Source organism: Olea europaea, chromosome 12 (genome assembly GCF_002742605.1).
Source record: "Olea europaea var. sylvestris chromosome 12, O_europaea_v1, whole genome shotgun sequence".
Lineage (NCBI taxonomy): Eukaryota > Viridiplantae > Streptophyta > Magnoliopsida > Lamiales > Oleaceae > Olea > Olea europaea.
Window position 1 is genome coordinate 29,652,447 of NC_036248.1, and position 11,283 is coordinate 29,663,729.

Sequence of the window (11,283 nt, forward strand, 5' to 3'; positions counted from 1 at the left end):
TAAACTCAAATAATATCAACACCATTTTATTGAAACATAATAAAAAATACTTGAAAAGAATAGATCCGGTCGAGAAGACAAATCAATAGAAAATGCCATTTGGTCCACGAGAATAAAAATTCACTTCTATCAAACAAAAGAGTTTCACGAGAATTGTCTCGATATAGAACTAATTAGACAATATAATAATCACCCTTATAGGAAAATGTAAGTAGTAATGCATGGTCAAGGTGTATACACCTTTGAAAGACATTGCAACATATTAATTTGCAACCTCAAAAACAAGATATAATCAGCTGTCCTGAGTAAAAGGTTGTCTGGTTTCAAGCCTTGTCCTCCAGGAATAATTTTCTGCAACTTCTTCACCTTCTTATGAACCAACCCACCTCCCATTTCCCTTTTTCCTTCTCTCATCTTCTTCTTTCCATGCATAATTTCGCTTCTTCTGCAAACCATTTTACTCCACCGAAGAAATATAAAGAGACTCGATATGCCAGAGAAGAAAAGCTGAATTCGATTAATACGTTTGAAGTTTTGAGCTGTATGCATATAGAATGAGAGGTGAGGAGTAGGGGTGAGGTGGGGGTGGTGGACACGGGCCATGTGAGTTAGACAGAGGTGGTTTTGGGGGGTTTTGGACACTTGAGCTGTTGAAATTAATGAAGGGATTTGTCGTTTTTTGAAGCCGCCCGTGTTGTGCTGTGACAGCTCTTACGATAGCCATAACTACGAGTAGTTTCTACTGTTTCAAACTGTAATATATATCTCTTCTTAGTATTTTGCAAATCCCGCCAGTTGCTGTCTCGCACGTGCTCAGGTTAGATTTTATTACGTCATAAAATTTTTCTGATGAAATCGAAAACAGAAAGAAATTTCATGTATCAGTCTGCAGAGTTAATATATATATTTTTTAAACTACGTAATAGCAATAAAATATTTCAATACTTTACTTTGAAAAAATCATATAATTCTTTTATCTGTGTCAAAAATAGTCAGGTTGGCAGTGACTCTATGCTTGCAAAAGTCGTGGGTAGAAGAGATGTGACCTCGACTCTGATGGTTGAAAATTTGTGGTTGATGCTGATGCCAATGTCAACGAATGGGAAAATGTTAGATTTTGGTGGCATTAGCAAAGTCCTAGAAGATATTAGGGAGGAATGTGAAATTAATTCGTGATTCGAGCCTTTGAGGGAAAATCCGTGGAGTAATTAAAAAAAAATGGAATTGAAATGACCTAATGTGACTCCACCATTGTAAGTAACGATCATCCATTGTAAACTTATTGAATTATAAGAGCAATACATTTCAAAATTTATCAGTTATCTTGTCGAATTTAATTCATTGTACCAATAAACCCATCAATGTCTAAATCAACTAGGTATGAATGTAACTGATGGCTTGAATTCAAAAAGGGGCCAATCATTCTGCATGGGTGGCAAAATCTCACGTCACAGCTTATTTTTATGGTCTTAATTGTTTTTTAAAAATCTAAGGCCATGTTTGTTGCATCAAATTAGGCTTATCGAAATCCTAGTATGAAATTATAGGAATAGTACTATCAACCATGTACAATAATGTGGAAGTTGGATGTGAGTTTGGGACAAATAAGAAATGATGTAGTAGATAACATTATTTTGAATTAAAAATCGAAGAAATATTAAACTATCTTAATCCTCAACTAGTAACATTTATTATAATTTTATACTAAATTTTTAGTATAGGCTAAATCGATGGCCAAAAGCAACCTAAAAGTATAAGCATATGAAAAATCCTAGTAAATCTTGGAAGCCTATCATATATTTCATTAGAATGGTTCATAATCTCAGTGCATTTTCATATCAAGTAAGCCCGCCTAAATAACGGTTTAAAACTGTCATAAGTTTTTTAAAGACGAATGAAAACCGTTATAAATGTGTATATATATATGTTAACCTTGATAAGCATTTTAAAGGTTGGGGACTGAAGTGCAACACGTTTCAAAGGTTAGGGACCTCTATTACTATTTTTCCAAAATTGGTGTTAGAAGATAAGGCAATTGAAACGAAAAATTCTCTCATCTTGTTGCTCTCGATACTAGAAAATACTTATTGTACGTGCTTGTTGAAGATACGATTAAATGAAGGCATACAATAATTTTCTAGTCGTTTAAACTTTTAAATATGGTGATAAGAAGGTATTAGAGCTAGCAACATGACTTCAAATTTCACCATAACTTCATTTATCAAATTGTACGTGTATAAAACTTTTTATCAAAAAATGAATTTGTTATGCAAGCACAATATGCGTGATCTCTTACAATTCAAACTTTAAGAACATCTATAGTTAATAATGCTCAATGAAATTTGTTAAACGATATAAGATCAAGTATATCAAATATGTCCGATCAAACATGTTGACTTTTGGAGAAGGTTGCGTCTGCCGTCTGTCTAGCAGTTTGTTTAAGTGTGCAGGAGCCTTACATGTGGACGTGAGTAAGCCAGAATTTGTCAGCCACATTACCCAATCAAAAATTGAGATCAACCAGAACATCTTTACCTTTAATTTAAAGGAAGTAATGCGAACTATAGGTACAAATAACTTGTAAAATGAACTGAGAAATTTTATTTTTTCCCCATAAATCATCTACCTATATAACTTTTTGGTGATTAGAAAAGATGCACATGGCTTTGCCTAGTGTGTGGTCATCACTATAATTCAGCGCCTGAAGATCACATAAAAATGCAAAATCAAATACCTCTGCATGTGTGTGTGTATGTAACATATGGGAAGTGGCAAACAACTATACAACCGACCATTTCATGGAAATTAAATGCAAAAGATTGGTAGACCCACAACCATTTTTTTTTTTTTTTTTTTACAAGGTGTCCAATTCATGACTAATCCTTGGGTCTGTGATCCGGCCCCTCTTCACACAGTTCAGTTAATCGCGGGATGTGCCTCCAACTAGCCAGGGTCCGAGCCCTCCCCAACTTGATCTGCCAAAGTGCCTAGCAAGCCAATCCAAGTTGCACCTTGCCTTCCAAGAATAATCCTTGCCTTCCAAGAGTTCTCTTGCCTTCCAAGAATAAATCCTTGCCTTCCAAGAACCCCATGAATCGAACTCACGACCTCTGATCTGCCAGCATTGAAAGAGCCCGTCCTTTGCCAGTGGAAAAGTGCCCCGGGGGGCAGTAGACCCACAACTTTGTTGGACGAGTGGATACAACATTAGTAAAAACAATAACACAATTTTTTTTTTTTTTTTTTTTTTATGCTTTGATTTTGATAAAACATTTGTAAAAAAAAAAAACAAATTTTTTTTTTTTTTTTTTTTGTTATATGCTTAGATTTGGATACAACATTAGTAAAAACAATAACACAATTTTTTTTTTATTTTTTTTAAAATATGCTTAGATTTGGTATAGTACCATAAATAGTAAGTATGCAAGAATGTTTTCAAAATCTTTAATCAAAGATAGTAGTGATAATTTTTCTTGACGTCAAATTTTACCAACTGTTGATATGACTTGTCGTAAAACATAACATTGCACCTGGAAGGTGACAAAAATTTCCTAATTTTGCTAGTTTAATTATATGGATTTTCAGGTAACATTGAATTTTACAGGAGATAGATAATCTTTGAAGTCGTTTTGATTTTCTAATTAGAAAGACTTTAGTAATTAGTAATTATAGGTGTACATAGAGCTTTCTGTGAGTACTCATAGAAAATAATTAGTGTTGGGACTAAAATAGTTTCTAATGAAAGTATTTTCCTAAATCCATTTGTGTTGACAATTATTCAATAAAATAGCCCCTATTTTTATTATTAACAACAACAAATGAAATTTTATTTTCTATGAATATACGATTGTATATATTAAAATATTTTCACTTCTTCAATGTTACATTTATTTAAAGTTCAAAAACAACTTCATTGTTGGCGATTCTAAATCAATGAAATTTGAAATAGCAGTTGGGGATGTGAAGGTCCCGATCCTGATTTAAATTCTTTTCTTATTTTAATAAAATTAGGATGTTTTGTTAATTTTAAGAGGTAATTTATAGTTTCAATATTAGACTATTTCGTTAAGAGCAAGAACTAGTGTTCATTGTTGGCGGTTTTAAATCAAAAAAAATATGTAGTTGAAAGTTTTTTAAATAATCAGTCAAATGCTCGGTTACTAAAGTTGAGAATCAACGAGTTATTGATTCTACATTTTCAGATATTTTGTTAAAAAAAAAAACAAATTGCAATTTTTTGTTTTTTTTAAAATTTTTTTTTTTTTTCAGCATCCCAAATAGACAACTGGAAAACCCATAATGAAATGTCGGAGGATTATGAAATGTCAACCCAATCGGATAACAATTAAAGAATGGTCCCCTACTTTGGGTTCGATGGTTCACGAGGGCACCATGTGACTCTTTATCATGACCTAAATTGGATTTGGTGGTTGGACCAATCAATATAAATTATAATGTGAGTTTAATTCGCATTTAAATTTTTTGATTGATTAAATAATATTTTGGATCACGAAACTCACGAAAAAAAATAAAGAAAATGAATTATCATTTAACCGAATCGAGATCTAGCTATGAAATAACCTATGTTTCATTCTAGTTTAGTGTATTTTCTGTCCTGATTTACATGTGCACAAAATTCTCAATTGAAAATCCATAAACTCAAAAAAATACAAGCATATTTTCACTCATTTCACTTAGGAGACTCCTAACATTCAGTACCTAAAACCCAAGTTATCACAAAGTGTCGAAGTTAAAAATTCGGAGAGATTTTACGGATCTTGAAACAGAGAGAAACTTTTGTTAGAGCCTTTGAGGGATAAAGTGATCCTAAATTTTTTCATGGTTACATTTAGTGACTTGATTGAAACAAAAGTATAAGTGACATAATTGTGACACTGAAAGTTTAGCAACTCATTTAAAATTGTAAATATAAATTATGTTAAGTTTCATATGAATGAAGCAATTTTCATTGATTTGATATACGGTACATTGGTGTATATATAATACACCAAGAATATGATATCTAAGGAAATACAATTATGTTTGGGCAAAATATTCTGTAAAGGGAAATAGATTGCATAATTATAGATGAACTCCTTTATCATAGCTAATACTCTCCCTCAAGTTGGAGCATGAAGGTCTGTAATGCCCAACTTGCGAGTGAAATGCTGAAAAAGGTCCTTTCCAAGAGCCTTTGTGAAGATGTTTACCAGTTGAAGTTTGCTAGATACGTGTGTAGGAAGAATGAGCCCAGATAGGTATTTTTCACGAACAAAATGGCAATCTATCTCAATGGGCTTGGTGCGCTCATGGAAGACAGGATTGCGAGTGATGTGAAGAGCGGCTTCATTATCACAATAGAGCAATATATGTTCCGGATGGACAACAGCAAGATCACGCAAAACAGATTTGAGCGAAACAAGTTCACAGGTGGCCATTGCCATAGCACGGTACGCAGCTTCCGCAAAGGAGCGGGAAACAACAGTCTGTTTCTTTGTACGCCAAGAGATGGGGCTAGTGCCAAGAGTAACAAAGAAACCAGTCATGGAATGACGAGTGGTAGGGCAACTGGCCCAATCAGAGTCGGACTATGCAAAGAGCTTGAGATCACTCTGGGAGGAATAAAATAGTCCATGACCCGGAGAGCCTTTCAGATAACGAAGGACATGAAGTGCAGCTCGATGATGAGAATCTCAAGGGCTTTGCATGAATTGGCTCAACATATGAACAGAGAATGAGATGTCTGGATGAGTAATAGTGAGATACAGAAGTTGACCCACTAATCGTCGATAAGAACTGTGATCAGAAAGCAGAGTGCCATCATTAGGAGTAAGCTTCAAATTCTGATCCATAGGAAAAGATGCATGCCGTGAACCCAAATTACCAATATCTACAAGTATGTCGAGGGTGTATTTTCGCCGATTAATGAAAATACCAAGCGGTGATCGGGCAATTTCAAGCCCAAAGAAGTATTTCATGGTACCCAAATCCTTGATTTTGAACCTGTCATCGATAGATTTTTTGAGGGTAGTGATAGCAGAAAGATCATTTCCTGCAACCAAGATGTCATCAACATACACCAGAACAACAGTGAAAGAAGAGCCAATAGTCCGAGTAAAAAGTGAGTGATCAGCTGTAGATTGAGAAAATCCATCAGACAATAATACAGAAGACAGCTTTGAGTACCAATTACGAGAGGCTTGCTTAAGACTGTAAAGAGATTTAAGGAGACGACAAACACGAGTCTCCCCCTCTCGACCATATCCCGGAGGAAGTGTCATGTAGACTTCCTCCTGTAAATCGCCATGGAGAAATGCATTATTGACATCAAGTTGATGGAGGTGCCAATTACGAGCAGCTGCAATAGCTAAAACACATCAGACAGTAACAAGTTTAGTAACAGGAGCAAAAGTGTCATGATAATCAAGGCCCTCAACCTGAGTGTAACCCTTAGCTACCAACCGAGCCTTATACCGTTCAATGGAACCATCTACATGTAGTTTAGTTTTGAAGACCCACTTACAGTCGATGGGTTTCTTATCGGGAGGACGGTGTGTGAGAACCCAAGTATTATTGGACTCAAGTGCTCGAATCTCAGCTTACATGGCATCACGCCAATGGGGATGTTTAACAGCTTGAGAGTATCGAGTGGGATCGGAGGATTGTGATAGAGCTGTCAGAAATGTAAAATGATCTGCAGAAAAATTATGATACGAAATAAAATTGGAAATAGGATGAGTAGTACCTGAAGATGTGACTGGAGCAGTGCATGGCGTAACGGATGAGGATGAAGGTAAGGTAGGACAGACGTAGTCATCAATATGAGTAGGACAATGTATAGTACATTGAGGGCGAGTGGGATGGGATACTTGAACAGGTTCTGGAGGAGGGGAGGGAATTGGTGGTTGAGTAGGGGTTTCATCAACAGGAAGTGGTAAGACGAGAGGAGAGGTAGTAGGTTGAGATAGTAATTTGAAGGGAAAGATGTGTTCGTGGAAAGTGAGCACACATTCTCCCCATGGAATACCACACAGTGCCATTGGAACACCACTATGTAAAGCATGTGGGAAACCGGGTCACCAGCGCAACAAATGTTTTGAAATTGTTGGGTACCCGGAATGGTGGCCGTCCAAGAACAAATGGCACACCACAGTGCCCTCATCGCCGGCTGCTCATCAGGAGTCTAGAGCCACTGCGCCACCAACCGTGAGTGAAATTCCAGTGCGTTCGTGAAGGGTGCCTTGTTCAGAAAAAAAATCTTGTGTGGTCCGTGCAAGGGATTCTTGACTATTATCAGTGCGTATATGGCGTATCTTGAAATTGAATTGAGTGTGAGTCATGGCAAAAAATGCGCGTAGACAAGATAAAGTTTCAGATTTAAAATGCATTAAATATACCCATGTGACTTGAGTGTATTCGTCAACTATAGTTAAGAAATAATGCGCACCCGAGAGAGAGGCAATATGATAACCCCCCCAAATATCACAAAATATGAGTTCAAAGGGCATCAAACTTTTATTCGCAACTAAATGAAAAGGTAATGGAGTTGGTTTGAAGTAATATAGTCCGTTACGCTCATGACCCGTTCTAATCAGCGTCTTCGTGGTTAGGTCCTGAAATATGCAAAAGGTGGGAAAAAATGAGACAACACAATTGAGGGATTTTGTTAGTTGGCTGACTGATAACAAATTAAATTTAAATTCAGGAATCAATAAAACATTAGAAAGGGAAAGATGAGAGGATAAAGTAATATCACCCGTGCCAGAGACGGGGGACTGTGATCCTGTGGGAAGGCCAACAAAAATTGGGCTAGCATTATCTTGACAATTATTTAGGGGTAAATTAGTAATGTGGTGTGTGGCACCACTGTCTATTATCCAACATTCACGATCAAAAGAGGGGCGAAAAGAGGAGGTAGAGCCAGAACCTGTGAAGGAGAGGACCGGGTTCTTTAGCAGTTCCATCAATTGGTTATATTGATCGGTAATAAGGCTGGAAGTTTCACTCACGGTTGGTGGCGCAGTGGCTCTAGACGCCTGATGAGCAGCCGGCGATGAGGGCACTGTGGTGTGCCGTTTGTTCTTGGACGACCACCATTCCGGGTACCCAACAATTTCAAAACATTTGTTGCGCTGGTGACCCGGTTTCCCACATGCTTTACATAGTAGTGTTCTAATGGCACGGTGTGGTATTCCAACGGGACGGGGATGGCGGGGATGAGGCGAGTTCATTGGCAGCCTTGAACAATCAATTAGGGCTAAAGCATCCGGCTGCGGTGAAGACAATTGAACTAGGCATTGGGTTTCTTCCTGATGAAGAATAGCATAGCAACGCCCAATTGAAGGTAATGATCAGTAGCCAGTATTTGTGACCGGATGTGCTGAAAACTATCATTTAATCCCAAGAGAAATTGATAAACTTTGTCCGAATCTTGCGTTTCAGATATGGTCTTTGCTGCCCTGCACGTACATGTATTGACCGGTTGGAGGGAGGCTAATTCCTCCCATAACTCTTTCAATTTTCCATAATAATAAGTGATTGATTGATGTCCTTGGTGAAGATTGGCAATGTCACGTTTGAGGGTGAAAATTTTGGTCTTGTTGCTTTGTTGAAATATGGTTTCCAGTTCGACCCATAGGTCATTGGGCATTTCACAATAAAGGAGGCTTCCGGTGAGAGATCGATCAATAGAATGAAGTAACCACGACATTATCATGTTGCAACCACGATCCCAAAGAAGTGCAGCTGCTGTGTTTGTAGTTGGACGTTTGAAGGTGCCAAGGACGAATCCTAATTTATTTTTAGCATTCAAGGCGCGTGTTACCGATCGGCGCCAAGCAGGATAATTGTCTCCATTTAGAGGAGCATCAACAAGGAGTTGGTTTGGTTGATCAGATGCATGCAGGTAATATGGGGAAGAAGCATTTGTAAGAGATTTGGTGGTATCCAAGACAATGGCAGGTACAGGATCGGCCATGGCAAAGGTAGGGTATGTTTTCGAAACTTAATGCTCTGATACCATGTTAAGTTTCATATGAATGAAGCAATTTTCATTGATTTGATACATGGTACATTGGTGTATAAATAATACACCACGAATATGATATCTAAGGAAAGACAATTATGTTTGAGCAAAATATTCTGTAAAGGAAATAGATTGCATAATTATAGATGAACTCCTTAATCACAGCTAATAAATTACAATTTTGGTAAGGGGTGGATGGAAGAAAATAGTGAAAGAGAATTTGGAAACAAGAAGTTTTGGTGGTTGTAGCGGAAGATTTTTCATCAAAGGTTGCTCTATGCTCAGTTTTTCACCTTCAATTGACAACCATAACAAAACAATCGACCCAAGAATCCTCCAACCAAATCCTCTCTTAGGTTGCTATGGTTTGCCCACAGAGGAAACACATAAAAGGTATAAACACAGCCACAAAGGCGGCCACGAAAGTAGGAGAGAAAATAGAAACGGAAGATACAAAGTCATAGAGAAGGCATACGTTATCACAAACAAAGAGAGAGGAAAGCTCACGGTCAAAGCCAAGTGGGGAGCGGGCGAGAGTGTTTGAGCTCCATTTTATGAAAAAAATGAATTTTAGGATAGTAGATTGATGGAGAATGTGTGGTTGAGAAATAAGGAAATTTTTTTTATTTACTTATAATATTATTTTAATCAAGAATTTATGATTAAAAAGAAAAGAGAAAAATATATTTTGAAGAAAATGAGAATCAAACAAGGCCATATAACACACATTAGGTCATAGCAGTGGGCCCAAACCCAATATAGGCAAGTAAGTGGGTTCGATATTACTAAGTGAGCCGACTCTTATAACCCATCCAAGGAGAAAAGGTTTGGGCTATGAGCAACACTAAATAAATTAAGTTGCTTCCAATGGCCCGTTTGGTTTTGGGGTCAGATCGTATTCATTGAGGTGTCGACTTTTCATTCAGTCATTTTTTCGATGCCGATTGAAAAAACATACTAAGTTACATCATTGTTTAAGAGATCGTTTGACAACAATTTTCCCAACAAACCTCCATCTTGGTATCAAAAGACCTGCAAAGAAATATTATTACTTGTTAGTAACAATTCAAAAGTGGAATTGATAAAATGGAAGATTAGTTACCTCCATCGATATTTAGAAGGTCCATGCAACTTCTAAACTTCACCAATGATAGCACCTTAGTGCCCATATTCGAATGATAATATTGTGTATGTATCTTTTCAAGTCTTACCATTTCTTGTAACACAATATCTCTAATAAAGTGTAGCCTAACATTAATGTGTTTGGTGCGTTCATGGAAACATGATTTTTGTATAGATGTATAGAAGATTGACTATCTGAATATACTACCACATAATCATTTAAAACACAAAGTTCGTGAAGCAAACCTCTAAACCACCTTCTTTAATTGTTTCAGTAATAGCAATATATTCTAATTCTATCGTGGATAGGAAAACGATGTGTTGTAACTGTGATTTCCAACCAACACAAGAGTTAGGCAAAGTAAACACATAGGAAAAAGTGGATTTTCTATAATCTCTATCCCCCTTATAGTCTACATCTGCAAAATCTTTCAATTTCACTCTTTTATTAGCACTAAACTTTAGATATACATTATTAGCTCACTTTAAATACCTTAACATTTATTTTAAGGCTTCCGAATACTCGAGGCCACCCGGATTAGACATGTACCTACTAAAAGTACTGACAACAAATGCTAAATTTGGTCTAGTGCAAACCATCAAATACATAATAGATCCAATCACATTAAAATATATAATCCTACTCATGTATTCTATTTGTTTTTCATTACATAGAGCATGATCTTTAGATAATATAAAATGATTATCTTAAAGTAATGTAACAGATTTGTAATCATGCATGCCAAATCTTTTCAACATCTTTGAAACATAAGAGGATTGATGCAAAAACAAAGCAGAATTTGACTTATCTCTTTCAATCTTCATATTTGGAATTTTCTTTGCTTTACCTAGATCTTTCATGTCAAATTCTTCATTCAACTTTATTTTTATCTTATTTATCCATTTTTGTGATGAACCAACTAAAACATGTCACCCACATATAACAATAAAAATATATAGTTATTATTAACATCAGCATATTAGAAATACAGGCAATGATCAAACTTGCTCTTTTGAATAGTGGGTATCTTTTATTTATACCACTGTCCAAGTGATTGCTTTAAGCTATATAAAGATCTTTTTAAGAAATACACATGATCAGGTTTTAGTTTACCTTTAAAACATTTTGGTTGATT

The 11,283-nt window shown here is 36.2% G+C and overlaps 2 protein-coding genes across 2 annotated transcripts; both read right to left on the bottom strand.

Moving 5' to 3' along the window:
- On the bottom strand, nucleotides 1-701 carry LOC111407064 (transcription factor IBH1). Its single transcript, XM_023036397.1, has one exon. The coding sequence runs from the start codon at nucleotides 601-603 to the stop codon at nucleotides 226-228; it is 378 nt and encodes a 125-aa protein (XP_022892165.1). The 5' UTR covers nucleotides 604-701; the 3' UTR covers nucleotides 1-225.
- A 7,589-nt stretch (nucleotides 702-8,290) lies between these two features.
- Nucleotides 8,291-8,977, bottom strand: LOC111406885. Its single transcript, XM_023036248.1, has one exon. It carries the CDS (start codon nucleotides 8,975-8,977, stop codon nucleotides 8,291-8,293), a length of 687 nt encoding a protein of 228 aa, XP_022892016.1.
- Nucleotides 8,978-11,283: the final 2,306 nt, after the last annotated feature.

Excerpts from the sequence above, each read along its gene's own strand:
- LOC111407064 (XM_023036397.1), bottom strand. The coding sequence starts at position 603 with ATGGCCCGTGTCCACCACCCCCACCTCACCCCTACTCCTCACCTCTCA.
- LOC111406885 (XM_023036248.1), bottom strand. The coding sequence starts at position 8,977 with ATGGCCGATCCTGTACCTGCCATTGTCTTGGATACCACCAAATCTCTT.